This window comes from Salmo salar, unplaced genomic scaffold (assembly GCF_965601325.2).
Source record: "Salmo salar unplaced genomic scaffold, fSalSal1 ptg000357l, whole genome shotgun sequence".
Lineage (NCBI taxonomy): Eukaryota > Metazoa > Chordata > Actinopteri > Salmoniformes > Salmonidae > Salmo > Salmo salar.
In genome coordinates, this window is record NW_027675358.1 from 700,001 (window position 1) to 723,272 (window position 23,272).

At 43.0% G+C, this 23,272-nt stretch overlaps 1 protein-coding gene across 1 annotated transcript in view; it reads left to right on the forward strand.

Moving 5' to 3' along the window:
- The window catches only part of LOC106599211 (NLR family CARD domain-containing protein 3-like), a 35,936-nt gene extending 13,029 nt beyond the window's left edge, over window positions 1-22,907 (forward strand). The window contains exons 3-9 of the mRNA XM_082971595.1: window positions 6,809-6,925; window positions 8,046-8,144; window positions 14,518-14,634; window positions 15,521-15,610; window positions 18,326-18,410; window positions 18,539-18,767; window positions 21,139-22,907. Of these exons, the coding sequence (XP_082827721.1) occupies window positions 6,809-6,925; window positions 8,046-8,144; window positions 14,518-14,634; window positions 15,521-15,610; window positions 18,326-18,410; window positions 18,539-18,767; window positions 21,139-22,907 (2,506 nt within the window). The remainder of the gene's footprint in view (window positions 1-6,808; window positions 6,926-8,045; window positions 8,145-14,517; window positions 14,635-15,520; window positions 15,611-18,325; window positions 18,411-18,538; window positions 18,768-21,138) is intronic.
- The last annotated feature ends 365 nt before the right edge of the window (window positions 22,908-23,272 follow it).

Sequence of the window (23,272 nt, forward strand, 5' to 3'; positions counted from 1 at the left end):
TCACACCCGTTTAACAACTCTAAATAGCTTTGGCATAGTAGGCATCAAGTCCCTTGCCAATAATGTTGCCTGCAACGTTGCATACAATGTTCATTTTCATCGAACACAGATTACGCCCTAGATGTCTTCAATTGCCCAATTTATAGCCATGCCAAATTTAGGATAATTTTTTTTAACAATGTGATGTTGCGCTCCAAAGGGATAACTTGAAATAACATGATGTAGATAATTAAATAATCAAAAGATAAACGTGTTAATTTTACACTCTTAGAAAAGAAGGTTCCTTATTGAACCAAAAAGGCTTCTATCACTTCCTTAATATATGGAACCACTAAAAGTTATATATATTTAGGTTCAGTGAAGAAGAACCTCTAGAGTTCTGATCAACGAAAGGTGAACGTTTTGAGGATGTGAACCCAGCAGACCTCCAGGGATCAGATCAATTCCTCACGTTTTTTCCAGCGCCGGCCCGGGATATAAACCAGCCACCTTTGGACCACAGGTCCAACTCCTGCCACAGCTCCAACTCCTTAGCCGCTGGACGAAAACCTGAGTTAATCTTGAGAAATTAGCATAAATTAATCTGCCAAAATGAAGACAAAACGCTTTGGAGACATACATGGTATCACTTGTTATACATAAGTATTATACATAAATCATTGCCAAAAGCACAAGACATATATTATTTATGGATTGACCATATAGAGATATAAAACATTATTTTTAACTACTGCAAAGCAATTACATGTGGCTCAGGAACCACTGACTCGCTGCATTATTCTATTGTATTATCAAGACACCTGCTGTTAACTCTTAACTACTTAGGACAGCTCACGAGGTGTTCTAAATATCTGCCGACTAGGTGGGACTAGAGACTTCATGCATAGCTTTAATTTATACCCATAAGTGTAACATAAGTGTAAAATGTCTTTATTCTCAGTACTTATACGACCAATTTTCTACTCTGAGACGCTTTGTGGACATGGGCCTAGATCTGAAAATATTGTTATAAAAAAACGTCGAATGTTTGTTTAACATAATAATAAAAAATGAATATTACTAATTTAACCCACTGTAAACATTGGGTTTAGTTGATTGTGTTGCACTGCTCATGTCCACGTTCTGAAACTGCCCGCATCCCTGTACAGAAACAGATCTGTCCGCGTCCACGTACAGTGTGGCGCAAAGCATATTGTACCGGTTACGCGCAGAGTGGGCTGAGGTGATCTTGGGGAATAACGACAGAGTTTGTTACAGTGTTGAAACGCCGAAGTTTTATTGTTCAATTTCCTTTTTGCTTTACGGTCAGGGACCGTATGAGTGTAGCCAGATCCTTTTCACTCTCTATCCTTGTTTCATTTTGTGGTTCACTGGATTCGTCGTCATCATCGAGATGAGGGACAGACGAACGTCCTGCTAGCTAGCCAAGCTAGTCGGTACAGCTAGGTAAGCTAGCTAGCTACTCTACCAGCAGGATCCTAGTTATCCTAGCTTGTTGGTACAGTTAGGTAAGCTAGCTAGCTACTCTACCAGCAGCATCCTAGTTATCCTAGCTAGTCGGTACAGCTAGGTAAGCTAGCTAGCTACTCTACCAGCAGCATCCTAGTTATCCTAGCTAGTCGGTACAGCTAGGTAAGCTAGCTAGCTAGCTACTCGACCAGCAGCATCCTAGATATCCTAGCTAGTCGGTACAGCTAGGTAAGCTAGCTAGCTACTCTACCAGCAGCATCCTAGTTATCCTATCTAGTCGGTACAGCTAGGTAAGCTAGCTAGCTACTCTACCAGCAGCATCCTAGTTATCCTAGCTAGGTAAGCTAGCTAGCTACTCTACCAGCAGCATCCTAGTTATCCTAGCTAGTCGGTACAGCTAGGTAAGCTAGCTAGCTACTCTACCAGTAGCATCCTAGTTATCCTAGCTAGTCGGTACAGCTAGGTAAGCTAGCTAGCTACTCTACCAGCAGCATCCTAGTTATCCTAGCTAGTCGGTACAGCTCGGTAAGCTAGCTAGATACTCTACCAGCAGCATCCTAGCTAGTCGGTACAGCTAGGTAAGCTAGCTAGCTACTCTACCAGCAGCATCCTAGTTATCCTAGCTAGTCGGTACAGCTAGGTAAGCTAGCTAGATACTCTACCAGCAGCATCCTAGTTATCGTAGCTAGTCTTTACAGCTAGGTAAGTTAGCTAGCTACTCTACCAGCAGCATCCTAGTTATCCAAGCTAGTCGGTACAGCTCGGTAAGCTAGCTAGCTATTCTACCAGCAGCATCCTAGTTATCCTAGCTAGTCGGTACAGCTCGGTAAGCTAGCTAGCTAGCTACTCTACCAGCAGCATCCCAGTTATCCTATCCTCCCTCTCTCGTTGACTGATGCTGGCTACCTCTGTCCGGTTCTCCTCTCTTCACTAGATGGACAGTAACTTTAGTGTTTAACCCCTCTGTGTCCAGGACCAAACTTTTGAATATTATTTTCAGGGCGCCTCAAGTAGGCTGGACATATTCCATTTTTAACAATGTTTTTTTTCTGATGAAAACTAGTTAATTACATGGAGCCCAATTTCATAACATTACCTTATGTCCCTAGTAAGTAGTTCATTCCATCCACAAGAAGGCATAGTGCTGACACAAGCTTTTTGGCGGGGCTGAGATTCTCTACTTTTCTAGGCTACCGCAGGTTAGAGCGCTGGACTTGTAACTGAAAGGAAAGGTTGGTAGATTGAATCCCTGAGCTGACAAGGAAAAAAAAAAATCTGTCTTTCTGCCACTGAACAAGGCAGTTAACCCACTGTTCCTAGGCCATCATTGTAAATAAGAATTTGTTCTTAACTGACTTGCCTAGTTAAATAAAGGTAAAATTATCTAATGTAAAAAACACTATTTCAAATGTTGCTACATACGACCGAATTGAGACGGTCGGTCACATTTGACTGTAAAACCTAGCAGTACTACTGATTTCTCTGACAGTGAGGCAGAGATATATTATTACTGTGTATGTAGCATTTAGAAAAAAAACATGATTATTTGTCTCTGAAATGAAACCATCAAGTGATAGATTTTAAACAAATACATGTCTGTCATTGAACAACCCCATGCCATGATTAGATTGTCATAATTACAGCCGTGTTGAAGAGACCAAACTGCAGCAGGTGAAATGTAGATACTCATCTTTTTAATATATAAGAGCAAAGTATCCACGGGAAAAAACAATAAACAACAAAAAAAAAAACGACTAACAGGCTACGTACCAAAAGACTATCACTATCTAACAGGAGCCTATCACTATCTAGCAGGAGCCTAGCACTATCTAACAGGAGCCTATCACTATCTAGCAGTAGCCTATCACTATCTAACAGGAGCCTATCACTATCTAGCAGTAGCCTATCACTATCTAACAGTAGACTATCACTATCTAACAGTAGCCTATCACTATCTAACAGGAGCCTATCACTATCTAGCAGTAGCCTATCACTATCTAACAGGAGCCTATCACTATCTAGCAGTAGCCTAGCACTATCTAACAGGAGCCTATCACTATCTAGCAGTAGCCTATCACTATCTAACAGGAGCCTATCACTATCTAGCAGTAGCCTATCACTATCTAACAGGAGCCTATCACTATCTAGCAGTAGCCTAGCACTATCTAACAAGAGCCTATCACTATCTAGCAGTAGCCTATCACTATCTAACAGGAGCCTATCACTATCTAGCAGTAGCCTATCACTATCTAACAGGAGCCTATCACTATCTAACAGGAGCCTATCACTATCTAACAGTAACCTATCACTCGTTTTTATGTTTAACTTTAAATCAGTTAACGGTGTATCAATGAAAATCTGATACAGAGTGGAATGTACTGTTGACCAACCCATATATTTCAGCAGGGAAGTGTTCCTCACACCATCATTTCAAATGGTAGGACATGTGTCCTGTTGAAGCTAACTGGCTGATGGTAGGACATGTGCCCTGTTGAAGCTAACTGGCTGATGGTAGGACATGTGTCCTGTTGAAGCTTACTGGCTGATGGTAGGACATGTGTCCTGTTGAAGCTTACTGGCTGATGGTAGGACATGTGTCCTGTTGAAGCTTACTGGCTGATGGTAGGACATGTGTCCTGTTGAAGTAAACTGGCTGATGGTAGGACATGTGTCCTGTTAAAGCTAACTGGCTGATGGTAGGACATGTGTCCTGTTGAACCTTACTGGCTGATGGTAGGACATGTGTCCTGTTGAAGCTTACTGGCTGATGGTAGGACATGTGTCCTGTTGAAGCTTACTGGCTGATGGTAGGACATGTGTCCTGTTGAAGCTAACTGGCTGATGAAGTACAATAACCTAGTATGCCTATTTACAGCAGCATATTAGTAACGGTTGTTGCTGTGTTGAATGGACCAAACTGCAGACGGAATGTGGATACTCATCTTTTTAATATATACGAGCAAAGCATCCACAGGAAAAACAATAACTACTAACTACAGGCTAACAGGCTACATACAAACAAAAGACTAGCGGTGTTAGCACAACCACCCACAAACCCAAGTGACAAACATACTCCTAATTATATGACTCCCAATCAGGAACAATGATCACCAGCTGTCCCTGTTCGGGAGCCACACAGACCCACATAGAAATACAACACCCAGAACACACATACAGACATACTCTGCCACGTCCTGACCAAAACTACACAACACCCTCTGCTGGTCAGGACGTGACAGTACCCCCCCTAAAGGTGCATACCCCGAATGCACCTAAAAAAAGAAACCACAAAATCCCCCAAAACCACAAGAAAAACAAATACAAATACCCCCTAAACAATAAGGGAGGGAAGGGAGGGTGGCTGCCGTCAACAACGGCACTGTGCTACACCCTCCCTCCCCAACTATCCTGGAGGTGGCTCTGGTTCCGGCCTCCTGCCCTCCAGGTTGTAGGCAGACTCATTGGGGTCCGGGTTGTAGACAGGCTCAATCCGTTGTGGATCGTGGGCAGGTTCCTTCATTTCCACGCTGTAGGCAGACTCATTCAATACACAGTTAGTCACATTCAGTTCTGAGTCGCAGGTAGACTCCTTCAGTTCCGGGTCGCAGGCAGACTCCCTCGGTTCCGGGTCGCAGGCAGACTCCCTCGGTTCCGGGTCGCAGGCAGACTCCCTCGGTTCCGGGTCGCAGGCAGACTCCCTCGGTTCCGGGTCGCAGGCAGACTCCCTCGGTTCCGGGTCGCAGGCAGTCTCCCTCGGTTCCGGGTCGCAGGCAGTCTCCCTCGGTTCCGGACTAGACACTGGTGCCGGATACTCTGGACTGCACACTGGTGCCGGATACTCTGGACTGCACACTGGTGCCGGATACTCTGGACTGCACACTGGTGCCGGATACTCTGGACTGCACACTGGTGCCGGATACTCTGGACTGCACACTGGTGCCGGGCTCTTGAGGCTGGGCCGACGCACTGGAAGCCTGGTGCGTGGGGCTGGTAGAGGTGGTACCAGGCTGAAGACACGCACCCTAGGGCTAGTGCGAGGAGCGGGAACAGGCTGAATAGGACTAGGCCAACTCATGGGAAGCTTGGTCCGGGTTGCTGGTACTGGTCGTGCCAGACTGGAGGAACTCACTTCTGAGATAGCACGAGAGGCAGGAACCGGATAGACTGGGCCATGGAGGCGCACAGGTGGCCGTGACCGCACCACCTGCACAACCCATCCTGGCTGGATGGAACTAACAGCCCTGTACGAGCGGGGTGCTGGTACAGGGCGAACTGGGCTGTGCAGGGGCCTGATGGTTGCCGTGCATAGAGCGGGAGTAGGGTAGCCTGGTCCTAGGAGGCGTACCGGCGACCAGACGCGCTGCGCAGGCATCCTCCTACCAGGCTGGATGCCCACTCTAGCACGGCATCTGCGAGGGGCTGGAATGGCGCGCACCGGACTGTGCGTGCGTATGGGCGAGAGAGTGCGCACCTCAGCGAAACACGGCGCCCTCCACTCCATACGCTCCTCCATGTACTCACGGGTAGCTGGCTTATGGCTCTTCCTAGGCCTAGCCAAACTACCCGTGTGCCCCCCCCAAAAAAATTATTGGGGGTGCATCTCCGGCTTCCTCGCCAGTCATGTACCCCGGTAGCGTTCCCGGTCCTCACCAGCCTTTCGCCACGGGCCCTCTCCGGCCAGAATCTGTTCCCAAGTCCATTTCTCACAAGTGTCCATGTCGAAGTCTATTTCCTCAGAATAGTCCATATATTCAGCGTCCTGCTCCCTTTTCCGCTGCTTGGTCTTGTTGTGGTGGGTGGTTCTGTCATAATTACAGCCATGTTGAAGAGACCAAACTGCAGTAAGTGAAATGTAGATACTCATCTTTTTAATATATAAGAGCAAAGTATCCACGGGGAAAAAACAATAAACAGAATGACTAATAACATGCTACGTACATCCCAAAAGACTAGCAGTGTCAGCACAACCACCCACAAACCCAAGTGACAAACATACTCCTAATTATATGACTCCCAATCAGGAACAACGATCACCAGCTGTCCCTGATCGGGAGCCATACAGACCCACATAGAAATACAACACCCAGAACACACATACACAGACATACTCTGCCACGTCCTAACCAAAACTACACAACACCCTCTGCTGGTCAGGACGTGACATAGATAGTGAAAAAACACACCAATCTCTTTCATAATTTCTTTAAACAATAAAAGCTAATTAAAGAACATTTCTGAAAATGGATATATAGCGTTTTGGAATGAACCTCTTCTTATGTTTCCCCATCTGAGCTCAGAGTAGATGAGAGATGTGATGTTTGTCTCTGTTGTGTTGAAGCCCAATCAAGCAGGAGAGACCAGCCTCCCCTGTACCCAGCTGTGTGTCCATGAAGAGTGACCGGTCTATGCTGCAACCTATAGCGTTTAGAGAGGGAGACTTTTCTACTGAACAAAGGTAAGAAGAACTCATGGGTCATGGTCAGTGAGTTAAAAAACACTCTCTCTAGTCATTTCTCCCATTTCTCCCATTATTTTTGTTGTTTTCATAATCCATCGGCTAATCCTTTTGTCCATTTTCGATGTCCTAAAACAATATTAAACAAAGACAACATTCCCTCCCTGTGTGTGTGTGTGTGTGTGTGTGTGTGTCTGAGACAAACAGTGACACATTTTATTATTATTATTATTGACAGTTAACATAGAGATGAAATGTCACAACTACATTGAATCACCTGACAGTTTCTATGTCTGTTAGTAAATATTTTATTTCTCAAAGAGATAATGAACACATGAGAACAATTGACATTAAAGAATTACTGTGTTAACCACAACCAACATGCTGGATCTCTGTTTAGTTGTCACTGTGTTAACCACAACCAACATGCTGGATCTCTGTTTAGTTGTTACTGTGTTAACCACAACCAACATGCTGGATCTCTGTTTAGTTGTCATTGTGTTAACCACAACCAACATGCTGGATCTCTGTTTAGTTGTCACTGTGTTAACCACAACCAACATGCTGGATCTCTGTTTAGTTGTCACTGTGTTAACCACAACCAACATGCTGGATCTCTGTTTAGTTGTCACTGTGTTAACCACAACCAACATGCTGGATCTCTGTTTAGTTGTCACTGTGTTAACCACAACCAACATGCTGGATCTCTGTTTAGTTGTCACTGTGTTAACCACAACCAACATGCTGGATCTCTGTTTAGTTGTCACTGTGTTAACCACAACCAACATGCTGGATCTCTGTTTAGTTGTTACTGTGTTGACCACAACCAACATGTTGGATCTCAGTATTTAAAATGTAATAAAATGTATGCACTCTACTGTAAGTCGCTCTGGATAAGAGCGTCTGCTAAATGACTAAAATGTAAATGTAAAATGTTTAGTTGTCACTGTGTTAACCACAACCAACATGCTGGATCTCTGTTTAGTTGTCACTGTGTTAACCACAACCAACATGCTGGATCTCTGTTTAGTTGTCACTGTGTTGACCACAACCAACATGTTGGATCTCTGTTTAGTTGTCACTGTGTTGACCACAACCAACATGCTGGATCTCTGTTTAGGGGTCACTGCTCTAAAATGAGTCTCTCTTGGAAGAGAGAGGAGGAGGGCCCTGCCTCTAAAAGGAGTGTCTCTGGGGAACATGGCACCAAATCTAAGAGGTGAGATTAGTTTTGTAAAGAATTTATCAAGAGTTTATATCCAAAACACTATATCCACCATTTCTTCTCATTTGTGTTTTTTTCTTCAGAAATTAAGGCTTATGGGTGTGTAAAATATTACTGTTCTAAGATTTAAAATTCATAGATTTTAGCTTATGACATTTTACTGAGAACATCACAGCAAGATGAAACAAATATTGTTGCATTCTCTAGATTCTGCATTCATAGATTCTCACATTTCATTTGCGTTATAGAGCCCCACAGTGGAGGTGTTATAATACCCATAACACCTAGCGGTCAAACAGGGAAATGGTTCCAATAGTTTTATAGAGCCCCACAGTGGAGGTGTTATAATACCCATAAAACCTAGCGGTCAAACAGGGAAATGGTTCCAATAGTTTTATAGAGCCCCGCAGTGGAGGTGTCCTAATACCCATAACACCTAGTGGTCAAACAGGGAAATGGTTCCAATAGTTTTATAGAGCCCCACAGTGGAGGTGTCATAATACCCATAACACCTTGTGGTCAAACAGGGAAATGGTTCCAATAGTTTTTCCAATAAAAAACATGAGCTGTCGCACACCCAGATAATGTTTGTTTATGTGGAGGTTCTGACTAACGGCTAAACTATAAGCTATAAAAAATAGAATCCCACACTCCATATATAAACTCCCAGTAATTTATTGGCTATTTACCAACGTTTCAGCATCACTGTGCCTTCTTCAGGGTGATGTCATCAATACTTGAACCAGGTTATGTAGAAAAACAGTGCAGTTTGTGCATCCAATGACAATAGAGAGGGGTGTGTCATGATTATTAAGTTAATTAGAATGAATTGAGTGAAACTGTTAAAAAACAATAGTTTCTGGCATATTGAATATATCAGGCTATTGTTATCATATAGAAACATAACTGATAATTGTACATAACATTAGCGTCAACATACATTATTGTTTTATTCAATTTCACATATTTAATTGTTTCCTATTTCAATAAAAACATTTGTTCCATCTAATGTTTTGGTTCAACCATAATGCATAATGAGCATCATCAACAGGGGAACATATTGGATGTACTCTGATAAGCTGTAGAAAGAATATATACATTTAAAACAGAGAACTGTTCATAAGGGCCTGAGATCAAAGTCAATATTCAGACCACTAGGGGTCCATGTTTTTAGACAGGATCTCCAGTAAGCCTCCCTTTGTAGTAGTAGGATCTCCATGTTACCTCCTCTCCTTGGTAGAGCAACATGCTCAATGCCTGTGTATTGGAGGGAGGAGATTGGATGGTCAGCTTCAACAAAGTGAGCTGCTATTGGATAGTCAATGTTCTTACACCTGATTGAGCTGCTGTGTTCAGCTATGCGTTGTTTTAATTGTCTTTTCGTTTGTCCTACGTAGGCTTTCCCACATGAACAGGTGATGAGATAGATCACTCCCTTGGTCTTGCATGAGATGATCCCTCTAACAGGGATTGTTCTACCTGTATGTTGATGTCTGAAGATGGATGTTTTTATAGTGCTGTTGCACTGTGCTCATGAGCCACGTTTGTAGTTCCCATTTGGGATGGGTGTCAAGAGTGTCTGAGTGGGCTCAGAGGGCAGGTCAGATCTCACCAAACTATCTACAATATTGTGACCACGCTTATAGAGCACCAGTGGGGGTTCCTTATAGACCACCAGTGGGGGTTCCTTATAGACCACCAGTGGGGGTTCCTTATAGACCACCAGTGGGGGTTCCTTATAGACCACCAGTGGGGTTCCTTATAGACCACCAGTGGGGGCTCCTTATAGACCACCAGTGGGGGTTCCTTATAGACCACTAGTGGGGGTTCCTTATAGACCACCAGTGGGGGTTCCTCATAGACCACCAGTGGGGGTTTCTCATAGACCACCAGTGGGGGTTCCTTATAGACCACCAGTGGTGGTTCCTTACAGACCACCAGTAGGGGTTCCTTATAGACCAGCAGTGGGGGTTCCTTATAGACCACCAGTGGGGGTTCCTTATAGACCACCAGTGGGGGTTCCTTATAGACCACCAGTGGGGGTTCCTTACAGACCACCAGTGGGGGTTCCTTATAGACCACCAGTGGGGTTCCTTACAGACCACCAGTGGGGGTTCCATATAGACCACCAGTGGGGGTTCCTTACAGACCACCAGTGGGGGTTCCTTATAGACCACCAGTGGGGTTCCTTATAGACCACCAGTGGGGGTTCCTTACAGACCACCAGTGGGGTTCCTTATAGACCACCAGTGGGGGCTCCTTACAGACCACCAGTGGGGGTTCCTTATAGACCACCAGTGGGGGTTCCTTACAGACCACCAGTGGGGGTTCCTTATAGACCACCAGTGGGGGTTCCTTATAGACCACCAGTGGGGTTCCTTATAGACCACCAGTGGGGGTTCCTTACAGACCACCAGTGGGGTTCCATATAGACCACCAGTGGGGGTTCCTTATAGACCACCAGTGGGGGTTCCTTATAGACCACCAGTGGGGGTTCCTTATAGACCACCAGTGGGGGTTCCTTATAGACCACCAGTGGGGTTCCTTATAGACCACCAGTGGGGGCTCCTTATAGACCACCAGTGGGGGTTCCTTATAGACCACTAGTGGGGGTTCCTTATAGACCACCAGTGGGGGTTCCTCATAGACCACCAGTGGGGGTTTCTCATAGACCACCAGTGGGGGTTCCTTACAGACCACCAGTAGGGGTTCCTTATAGACCAGCAGTGGGGGTTCCTTATAGACCACCAGTGGGGGTTCCTTATAGACCACCAGTGGGGGTTCCTTATAGACCACCAGTGGGGGTTCCTTACAGACCACCAGTGGGGGTTCCTTATAGACCACCAGTGGGGTTCCTTACAGACCACCAGTGGGGGTTCCATATAGACCACCAGTGGGGGTTCCTTACAGACCACCAGTGGGGGTTCCTTATAGACCACCAGTGGGGTTCCTTATAGACCACCAGTGGGGGTTCCTTATAGACCACCAGTGGGGGTTCCTTACAGACCACCAGTGGGGTTCCTTATAGACCACCAGTGGGGTTCCTTGAAGAGGTGTGTGTTTATTTTTGTCTGATTGTAGAATATTCCAGTGCTTTTCCAGTATTGCTATCTATCAGAATACTTGGTGTACTTGGTGCAAAAGACGGTTGTTATTCTTATTTGGTCGAGTTTTTAGCAATTCCTCTGTTGGTTTTTGAGATATTTTCATCATTGCTGCATCAAGAGTTCTGTCCTTTTAGCCTCTCATTTTGAATTTATCTGTAACTTCTTAGCATTGCTGTCAAAATCCAAACATTTTTCTACCGTACAGTTTTCCCATAGGGAATTGTAGAAACACTTCAAGTAAGGGATGTGTTTCGTATAGGGTGGGGTGGCGCGGCGGTCCTTGTGGGCAAATTCTGTCATCAAAGTATGTCATTCTCTGGATTTATGGTGTTTTCAAGACAACTGTGAACTGGGAAGTTCTAATGATGACGTCAGTGATCTTCGGGTTGGAGCTCTAGAAAGAGGCCGAGATCCCCACTTGGAATTTCGAGTTGGATGACTGTTCAAACCGTATTTTCTCAGTCGGAGCTCGTTTTTTTCAGAGTTTCTAGTTGTCCTGAACTCACTGAAGTCTGAGATTTCCCAGTTTCCAGTTGTTTTGAAGGAAGCAGAATTCATGCTGGATTCACAGCACGGCCAATGTATTCAGCCTTTTCTGTCCCATGGTGTTGCATGTAAATATTTATATTTTTAAGCTTGGAAAAGAGACCCTTAAACTCAGAATTGGACCACACACCCTCTCCACTGAATTGCTGGCTAGTGACTGCTTTGCAATGCGTGCAGTTAGCCACTGATTCCTTCCAAACCACTCATTGCTAGCTAAGATTTTGAACGTATGATGTTGACATGATCAGTCCAATCAAAGCTAAGGTAGATATAACGTGATTTGACAATTTTATCTGTGGCCAATGACCTTGAGCCTTTTGGATGGGCACTTCTAATGTAACTCTATGGCAGCACCCAATGGGCTTGAATTTTTGAGCTCTCCCTGTAGATTTTACGGTGACGTAGTGTCTCCATGAGTGACAGAACACTGAGCCAATCAAGGCGCAACTACAGATCATTACCAACCCCTACGCTCAGTATTTTCCTCTGGCTGCCCCACCACCACAGAAAGCACTGAGCTAGGCTGAAACACCTGCATTTAGGAGCTGCCTAACTCAAGACAACAAAAAAGAGCATGTTTGTATGCAGCTTTATTGTCATTTGTTTTACATTGTTTGCAAACTAATATGTGAAACGTATTAACTAGGCAAGTCAGTACAAATTCTTATTTACAAACCCCGGCCAAACCCGGACGACGCTGGGCCAATTGTGCGCCTCCCTATGGGACTCCCAATCACGGACGGATTCGAACCAGGTACTTGCAGTGTGTTAGACAACTGTGCCAGTCGGGTGCCAATGTATATTGTATGTTGACTTTGACATGTTGTGGCTTTCAATATAAAAGAATATAAATATGAAGACTCGTATTTCACTTACCAGTCTAATGTAACGTTAGCAGGTAACGTTAGCGTCCTCTCCTTTAGCTGTTGTCTCAAAAAAAATGTATGCAAGAATATCGTCAAAAATCTCTATGCTTGGACATTGATTTAGCTTTTCCAGTATTAGTAGCCATATTGTAAGTTCAAAATTTGCAAAACACTTTGTTTTCATAACTTTCATAACTCATAGATATGCGTAACGCGCTTCGCCATATACTTGCATAAATGGCCAAAAGGAACTAGCCTCCTGGCGCGCAAGCAAGCAATTGGTGTGGGATAGGTGAGGCAGGTTTGAGACTGATCTAATGAATTTACAAGAAAAATACACTTTATTTCTCAGCTGCCTCACCTACGTCTTTATGTGAATTAATAACTTTTAATTGCTAAATATTTCCAATAGATGGCAGCATAAGACCACGAAGCATCAGTTATAGGCTACAAGCAGCAATATGATTGACATAAAATAGCATGCAACCACAGACTATATGTCCCATGATTTTCTAAAATGGTCACTCATTACTTTAGGTAGCTATATAGCTCGTATTTGGGCTGTGTTGCTTTTGGGAGAGCAAATAAACAGTGACTATAGCAGGTATTGAACCCCGGGTAAATAATCACTAGTCAGAACCTCAACCTTATCATTGTGATTAGGATGCATTATAAAAAATCATTTTAAATATCTGATATTGTGAGTAAACAACCTCGGAATAGAAAAGACAAGACTGCATCTTCCATCCTGCCAATAAATTACATCGTACAAACCTCGCGGTTAGAAAATTACCTCGTTTTGCTCGAGAAGGCAGAGTGCACGTACTGAACCACAGCTACTGTAGTTTCGAAATGGGACTAGAAATAAGAATTACAATTCTCAGACCTTACACTTCCTGGTTGAAATGTTCTCAGGTTTTTGCCTGCAATATGAGTTCTGTTATACTCACAGACACCATTCAAACAGTTTTAGAAACTTCAGAGTGTTTTCTATCCAAATCTACTAATAATATGCATATTCTATTTCCTGGGCAAGAGTAGTAACCAGTTTAAATTGGGTACATTTTTCATCCGGCCGTGAAAATACTTCCCCCTAGTCCCAAGAAGTTAAATAATTGTTATATATTTTGTCAACGTTTATGATGAGTATTTTTGTAAATTGATGTGCACATTCACCGATGGTTTTGGTGGGAATACATTTTCTGAACATCACGCGCCAATGTAAAATGCTGTTTTTGGATATAAATATGAACTTTATCGAACAAAACATTCATGTATTGTGTAACATAATGTCCTAGGAGTGTCATCTGGTGAAGATCGTCAAAGGTAAGTGCTTCATTTAGCTGTGTTTTGGGTTTTATTGACACATGTCCTTGCTTGGAAAATGGCTGTGTGATTATTTTTGTCTACGTACTCTCCTAACATAATCTAATCTTTTGCTTTCGCTGTAAAGCCTTTTTGAAATCGGACAATGTGGTTACATCAAGGAGAAGTGTATCTTTAAAATGGTGTAAAATAGTCATGTATTTGAGAAATTGAAATTATTAGATTTTTGCGCTAGCGCCCCATGTAGCCCATAGAAGTTAAACAGTTTTAGAAATGTCAGAGTGTTTTTTATCCAATACTACCATGCATATGCATATCCTAGCTTCTGGGCCTGAGTAACAGGCATTTACTTTGGGCACGTTTGTCATCGAAACTTCTAAATTCTGCCCCCTACCCTAAAAGCTAATACATGAACGTTTCTGAAAGTGATATATAGCGTTTAGTAATGAAACTCTTCTTATGTTTCCCCATCTGAGATCAGAGTAGATGAGAAATGTAATGTTTGTCTCTGTTGTGTTGAAGACCAATCAAGCAGGAGAGACCAGCCTCCCCTGTTCCCAGCTGTGTGTCCATGAAGAGTGACTGGTCTATGGGTCAACCTCTAAACTTTAGAGAGGGAGACTTTTCTACTGAACAAAGGTAAGAAGAACTCATGGGTCATGGTCAGTGAGTTTAACAACACTGTCTGTAGTCATTTCTCCTCTCCCATTTTCACATTTATTTTGGTTGCTTTCATAATCCATAGGCTAATTATTTTTCCATTTTCATAGTCCTAAAACAATATTAAACAAACACAACGTTCCCTCCCTGTGTGTGTGTGTGTGTGTGTGTGTGTGTGTGTGTGTGTGTGTGTGTGTGTGTGTGTGTGTGTGTGTGTGTGTGTGTGTGTGCTCTCCCTGGATGAGGAGATGTAATCTCTATCCTGATTGCCTAATCACTTTTATCCTTACCTACATGTACATATTACCTCAACTTTCCTCAACTACCTGGTACCCCTGCACATTGACTCAGTACTGGTACTCCTTATAGTCTCATTATTATCTCAACTACCTGGTACCCCTGCACATTGACTCAGTACTGGTACTCCTTATAGTCTCATTATTACCTCAACTACCTGGTACTCCTGCACATTGACTCAGTACTGGTACTCCTTATAGCCTCATTATTACCTCAACTACCTGGTACCCCTGGACATTGACTCAGTACTGGTACTCCGTATAGCCTCATTATTACCTCAACTACCTGGTACCCCGCACATTGACTCAGTACTGGTACTCCGTATAGCCTCATTATTACCTCAACTACCTGGTACCCCTGCACATTGACTCAGTACTGGTACTCCTTATAGTCTCATTATTACCTCAACTACCTGGTACCCCTGCACATTGACTCAGTACTGGTACTCCTTATAGTCTCATTATTACCTCAACTACCTGGTACCCCTGCACATTGACTCAGTACTGGTAATCCTTATAGCGTAATTATTGTTATTTTGTGTTACTATTTCCTTTTTTTTATTTACAAGGTATAAGGTCAACGTAGCAAGTCTGGTGAACAGGGCAGAGCTCCATATCCGCAGGCAAACCAGCAGAAACTGGATCAGCAGCACAACAAGGTATCATGTCTGGTGGACAGGTCAGAGTTCATATCCTCAGTCAGACCAGTAGAAACTGGATCAGCAGCACTACAAGGTATCACGTCTGGTGGACAGGTCAGAGTTCATATCCTCAGTCAGACCAGCAGAAACTGGATCAGCAGCACTACAAGGTATCACGTCTGGTGGACAGGTCAGAGTTCATATCCTCAGTCAGACCAGCAGAAACTGGATCAGCAGCACTACAAGGTATCACGTCTGGTGGACAGGTCAGAGTTCATATCCTCAGTCAGACCAGTAGAAACTGGATCAGCAGCACTACAAGGTATCACGTCTGGTGGACAGGTCAGAGTTCATATCCTCAGTCAGACCAGTAGAAACTGGATCAGCAGCACTACAAGGTATCATGTCTGGTGGACAGGTCAGAGTTCATATCCTCAGTCAGACCAGTAGAAACTGGATCAGCAGCACTACAAGGTATCACATCCGGTGGAGCATGTATCAATACTGATAGGATGGAAAGAAAGGGAGCGCTGCTCTCAGATCAGTTTTCTACATTAAAATCTTTCCTTAATGTAAGAATATTTTATAGATAAATACACAATGCAGAGTTTGAGAGGACGAGAGGACTGGAGTACTAATGGTCAATAGGGAATTGTAAATAGGAGTTGGGTTTCAGTTCAACATCTGTTACAATCTGTGGAATGTCACTCCTGAACTCAGAGCGACGTGTGCTACGTGGGCCACGTTGGTATTGGTCTGTACATTGAGTCGAGAGCAGGATACTTGTTAATTGGCCATTGGCCAAGTTGTCCTGCAAGGACTTCTGATTGGTCAACCCCAGGCTATGGTGGGGGGTTATAAATGGCATCCTGTTCCTTTGTTTGGTGGGGAAAAGCTGAGGACAGGGGATTCTGATTGGTCAACTCCAGGCTAGGGTGGGGGGTTATAAATGGCTTCCTGTTCCCTTGTTTGGTGGGGAAAAGCTGAGGACAGGGGAGACTGAACATCTGAACATCTTCCTCCCAGCTTGACATGCCATAACAGGTTAGATATGCTATTACTTCAATTTTTAAAAAATATGACTATTTTACACCATTTTAAAGATAAGACTCTCGTTAATCTAACCACACTGTCCGATTTCAAAAAGGCTTTACAACGAAAACAAAACATTAGATTATGTCAGCAGAGTACCCAGCCAGAAATAATCAGACACCCATTTTTCAAGCTAGCATATAATGTCACATAAACCCAAACCACAGCTAAATGCAGCACTAACCTTTGATGATCTTCATCAGATGACAACCCTAGGACATTATGTTATACAATACATGCATGTTTTGTTCAATCAAGTTCATATTTATATCAAAAACCAGCTTTTTACATTAGCATGTGACTAGCATGTGACTAGCATTCCCACCGAACACTGCCGGTGAATTTACTAAATTACTCACGATAAACGTTCACAAAAAGCATAACAATTATTTTAAGAATTATAGATACAGAACTCCTCTATGCACTCGATATGTCCGATTTTAAAATAGCTTTTCGGTGAAAGCACATTTTGCAATATTCTCAGTAGATAGCCCGGCATCACGGGGCTAGCTATTTAGACACCCAGCAGGTTTAGCACTCATCAAAGTCAGATTTACTATAAGAAAAATGTTCTTACCTTTGTTGTCTTCGTCAGAATGCACTCCCAGGACTTCTACTTCAATAACAAATGTTGGTTTGGTCCAAAATAATCCATCGTTATATCCAAACAGCGGCGTTTTGTTCGTGTGTTCTAGACACTATCCTAAATGCTAAATCAGGGTTACGAGCATGGCGCAATTCGTGACAAAAGAATTCTAAATATTCCATTACCGTACTTCGAAGCATGTCAACCGCTGTTAAAAATCAATTTTTATGCCATTTTTCTCATAAAAAAGCGATAATATTCCAACCGGGAATCTGCGTTTAGATAAACAGACAAAGGAAAAGAAACCATTCGGTCGAAGCGGGCACGCGCCTAAGCCCATAGTACTCTGAGTGGCCACTTGCCAAAAGCGATAAAGTGTTTCAGCCAGAGCCTGCCTCGATATCGTTCAACGTTTTCCCGGGCTCTGAGACCCTATGGAAGACGTAGGAAGTGTCATGTTATTGCACAGATCCTGAGTCTTCAATAAAAAGAGCCAAGATGAAACACTACTTCTCAGACAGGCCACTTCCTGCTTGAAATCTTCTCAGGTTTTGGCCTGCCATAGGAGTTCTGTTATACTCACAGACACCATTCAAAGAGTTTTAGAAACTTTAGGGTGTTTTCTATCCAAAGCCAATAATTATATGCATATTCTAGTTACTGGGCAGGTGTAGTCACCAGATTAAATCGGGTACGTTTTTTATCCAGCCGTGCAAATACTGCCCCCTATCCCCAACAGGTTAAACAACACTGTCTCTAGTCATTTCTCCTCTCCCATTTTCACATTTCTTTTGGTTGTTTTCATAATCCATAGGCTAATCCTTTAGTCCATTTTCATAGTCCTAAAACAATATGAAACAAACACAACGTTCCCTCCGTGTGTGTGTGTGTGTGTGTGTGTGTGTGTGTGTGTGTGTGTGTGTGTGTGTGTGTGTGTGTGTGTGTGTGTGTGTGTGTGTGTGTGTGTGTGTGTGTGTGTGTGTGTGTGTGTGTGTGTGTGTGTGTGTGTGTGTGTGTGTGTGTGTGTGTACTGTAATCTCATGTTTTGTCCACAGAAACCAACAGGAGAGATCAGAGTCAGAGATTCTCAGTGGTCAGTCTTCCCAGAGTCATCAAACAGACCTGGACTCTATATTCAGTGTATGTGGTCCTGTTATGAACATTTGTTTTTGTTTTCCTCAAGTAAAGTTGATCTGTCAATCATTCATTATTGTGTTGATGAGAAAGCATTTCTTCTCTTGCTTAACTTATTTACTTTATTATTTCAGTTGCTTGAAGAGAAAATTATTACATTTGTGAAGAACGAGCTGAAAATGTTCAAGAGGAATCTTAGTCCAGAACTCCCACAAGGCTTTGAGAGTCAGAAGCAGGATGAGGAAGTGGTGGATGCTGAAGATGAGAAGCAGGAGAGCAGTGCCAGAGAGGGGGCTCTGAAGATCACACTGCACGTCCTGAGGAAAATGAACCAGAAAGAGCTTGCTGACACACTGGAGAAAAGTAAGAGCTGTTTTACTCATGTTGAATGCTGTTTTATAACATTTAAAAGCTGTGGCTAAAGTACAGCTAAAGTAGCTGTGTAACTCAATGATATTGTAGCAGCCTTAACACAACACCTAGTGACCTCATCAAGTAGCAGAAGGGATGTGTTGTGTGGATTAATTTAGAGAGAGAGACAGAGAGAGAGAGAGAGAGAGAGAGAGAGAGAGAGAGAGAGAGAGAGAACATTAATAATACCATCAATAATACCAATAATAATGTAATCAGTCACACCAGTCTGTAATGCATTATGAAAACATATACACATTTATACTGTTGTGTCTTTGGGCACCATTAAACTTGTTTATCAAATAACTCCCTGTAATTATTATCACGCGATTAAACTGATTAATCGTTTAACCTCTATGGGCTAGGTGGGACGCTTGCAGCATTGACACGGCTGGATAAAAAACATACCCGATTTAATCTGGTTACCACTCCTACCCAGTAACTAGAATATGGATATACTTATTACATATGGATAGAAAACACCCTAAATTTTCTAAAACTGTTTGAATGGTGTCTGTGAGTATAACAGAACTCAAATGGCAGGTCAAAACCTGAGAGATTCCTTTACAGGAAGTGGCCTGTCTGACCATTTGTTGAACTTCTTTTCCATCTCTATCATTTACTAAGGATCTCTGCTCTAACGTGACACTTCCCACGTCGTCCATAGGCGCTCAGAGCCCGGGAAAAAACAGAATGTCGTCATTCCAGCCCCAGGCTGAAACACATTATCGCCTTTCTCAAGTGGCCCATCAAGAGACACTAGCTTATGCGCGTGACCCCGACCGCCCCCGCCTTTGGGATTTTTTCCTCTGTTTGCCGAAAAGGAGATTCCCTGTCGGAATATTATCGCTTTTCTACGAGAAAAGTGTCGTAAAAATTGATTTTAAACAGCGGTTGACATGCTTCGAAGTACGGTAATGGAATACTTAGAATTTTATTGTCACGAATTGCGCCAAGCGCGTGACACTTCTTTACTATTTCGGATAGTGTCTGGAATGCACGAACAAAACGCCGCTATTCGGATATAACGATGGATTATTTTGGACCAAACCAACATTTGTTATTGAAGTAGCAGTCCTGGCTGTGTATTCTGACGAAGACAACAAAAGGTAATGACATTTTTATAATAGTAAATATGATTATGGTGAGTGCTAAACTTGCCGGGTGTCTAAATAGCGAGCCCGTGATGCCTGGGCTATGTACTTAGAATATTGCAAAATGTGCTTTCACCAAAAAGCTATTTTAAAATCGGACATATCGAGTGCATAGAGGAGGTCTGTATCTATAATTCTTAAAATAATTGTTATGCTTTTTGTGAACGTTTATCGTGAGTAATTTAGTAAAATATTAGCGAATTCCCCGGAAGTTTGCGGGGGGTATGCTAGTTCTGAACGTCACATGCTAATGTAAAAAGCTGGTTTTTGATATAAATATGAACTTGATTGAACAAAACATGCATGTATTGTATAACATAATGTCCTAGGGTTGTCATCTGATGAAGATCATCAAAGGTGAGTGCTGCATTTAGCTGTCTTCTGGGTTTTGGTGACATTATATGCTGGCTTGAAAAATGGGTGTCTGATTATTTCTGGCTTGGTACTCTGCTGACATAATCTAATATTTTGCTTTCGTTGTAAAGCCTTTTTGAAATCGGACAGTGTGGTTAGATTAACGAGTCTTGTCTTTAAATGGCTGTAAAATAGTCATATGTTTGAGAAATTGAAGTAATAGGATTTTTAAGGTTTTGAAAATCGCGCCACAGGATAGCAGTCGCTGTTACGTAGGTGGGACGAATTCGTCCCGCCTAGCCTAGAGAGGTTAATACATTTTATACAACCATTTAGATGCAAGTCCCATAGCTGAGGCTATTATATAAACAGTTTTATGGTAATACTGTGGTCTCTTCTGAGTATCACACAATTGTACCAAGCGGACCAGTTCGTAGCTGGATTCTTCACCGATCTTTTATACCTTCTCCAGAACATAAATGTCGTTTGGTTCCCCAATTCTGTGAGTTGGAAGAATTTCCTTGTCTCTCTATGAAACCCCTCTCAGTCTCAACTGGGCCTGTTAGGCAGGACATTTCCTTTGGAATTTACGACCGCCTTGACAGGGCCTGGGTAGGGAGAGGTAGGTAGGGGGATGGTGCAAGGCGGAGGGGGTCAACTGTGCTCCCTGTTCCCAGAGTGAGGGCAACGTCATGACAATACATTCAGTTAAGAGAATAAATGATTATAATTTAAAATGTTATAACAGTCCTACAATACTGTAGGCATTAAAACAGACGTAATATTAATATCCTCTGTGCTATTTCTTCATTCAGATGAGCTTGCTGTGATTTGCCAACGTGAACTCAAATCTAATCTAAAGAAGAAGTTTCAATGTGTATTTGAGGGGATCGCTAAACAAGGAAACCCAACACTTCTCAATAAGATCTACACAGAGCTCTACATCACAGAGGGTGGAACAGGACAGGTCAATAATGAACATGAACTGAGACAGATTGAGACAACAACCAGGAAACAAGCAAGACCAGAGACTGCAATCAAATGTAACGACATCTTCAAACCCTTAACCGGACAAGACAAACGTATCAGAACTGTGCTGACAAAGGGAGTCGCTGGCATTGGAAAAACAGTCTCTGTGCAGAAGTTCATTCTGGACTGGGCTGAAGGAAAAGCAAATCAGGATGTTCAATTTGTGTTTTCATTCCCTTTTCGGGAGCTGAATTTGATGAAAGGGGAAAAACACACTTTGATTGAACTTGTCAATCACTTCTCAATGGAAACCAAACAATCAGGAATCTCCATCTACAACAAGTACAAAGTTCTGTTCATCTTTGATGGTCTGGATGAGTGCCGACTGCCCCTAGACTTCCAGAAGAACAAGATCTGTTGGGACGTCACAAAGTCAACCTCAGTGGATGTTCTGCTGACAAATCTCATCAAGGGAAATCTGCTTCCCTCTGCTCTCCTCTGGATAACTACCCGACCTGCAGCAGCCAATAAGATCCCTTCAGGGTGTGTTGACCAGGTGACAGAGGTACGAGGGTTCAATGACCCACAGAAGGAGGAGTACTTCAGGAAGAGATTCAGTGATGAGGACCTGGCCAGCAGAATCATCTCACACATAAAGACATCAAGGAGCCTCCACATCATGTGCCACATTCCAGTCTTCTGTTGGATTTCTGCAACAGTCCTCGAACACATGCTGAAACATAATAGAGAAGAGATGCCCAAGACTCTGACTGAGATGTACACACACCTTGTGGTGTTTCATACCAACCAGAAGAATGAAAAGTATCTTGGGAAAGAAGAGACAGATCCACACTTGAATAACGAGAGCATTCTGTCACTGGGAAAACTGGCTTTTCAACAGCTAGTGAAGGGCAATCTGATTTTCTATGAAAAAGACCTGAAAGAGGCTGGCATTGATGTCAATGAAGCCTCAGTGTACTCAGGATTGTGCACACAGCTCTTTAAAGAGGAATGTGTGCTGTACCAGGACAAGGTGTACTGCTTCGTTCATCTGAGCATTCAGGAGTTTCTGGCTGCTGTGTATGTGTTCCTCTCATTCATCAACAACAATGAGAATCTAATGGATGAACTGCAAACAAAATACAAGTCTGAAGTTACTTTCTACAAGAGTGCTGTGGATAAAGCCTTACAAAGTGAGATGGGAAACCTGGACCTGTTCCTCCGCTTCGTTCTGGGCCTCTCATTGGAGTCCAATCAGAAGCACTTACGAGGTCTACTGACAAAGAGAAGAAGCAGCTCAAAGAGCCATGAAGAAACAGTCAAGCACATCAAGGAGAAGATCAGGGAGAATCCCTCTCCAGAGAGGTGCATCAATCTGTTCCACTGTCTGAATGAACTGAATGACCATTCTCTAGTGGAGGAGATCCAAAGCTACCTGAGCTCAGGAAGTCTCTCAAAACCCAACCTGTCACCTGCACAGTGGTCAGCTCTGGCCTTTGTATTGCTGACTTCAGAAAAGGAGCTGGATGTGTTTGACCTGAAGAAATTCTCCAGATCAGAGAAAGGTCTTCTGAGGCTGCTGCCAGTGGTCAAAGCCTCCAGAGCTGCTCTGTGAGTACATAAAATGACATACAAGAACTAATCATCAGGAAGCAATATTCAGTTTAGAGAAAAATATGTAGTGTAATATGTATATAATATTATATTGAATAACATATTGAATAAATGCATTGATTTTCACATTAGTATAACATTATGACCATACAAATCTATATGTTGTTTGAGAGAATAAACCAAATGCATCTACCGTTGTCCTTCTACACTACTCATTAAATTAACAGTATGTTTGTGAAGTCATGATGATCTCTTTGTCAGGCTGTCAGGCTGTGGAGTCACAAAGAAAGGCTGTGCTTCTCTGGTCTCAGCTCTGAGGTCAAACCCCTCACACCTGAGAGAGCTGGACCTGAGTAACAATGACCT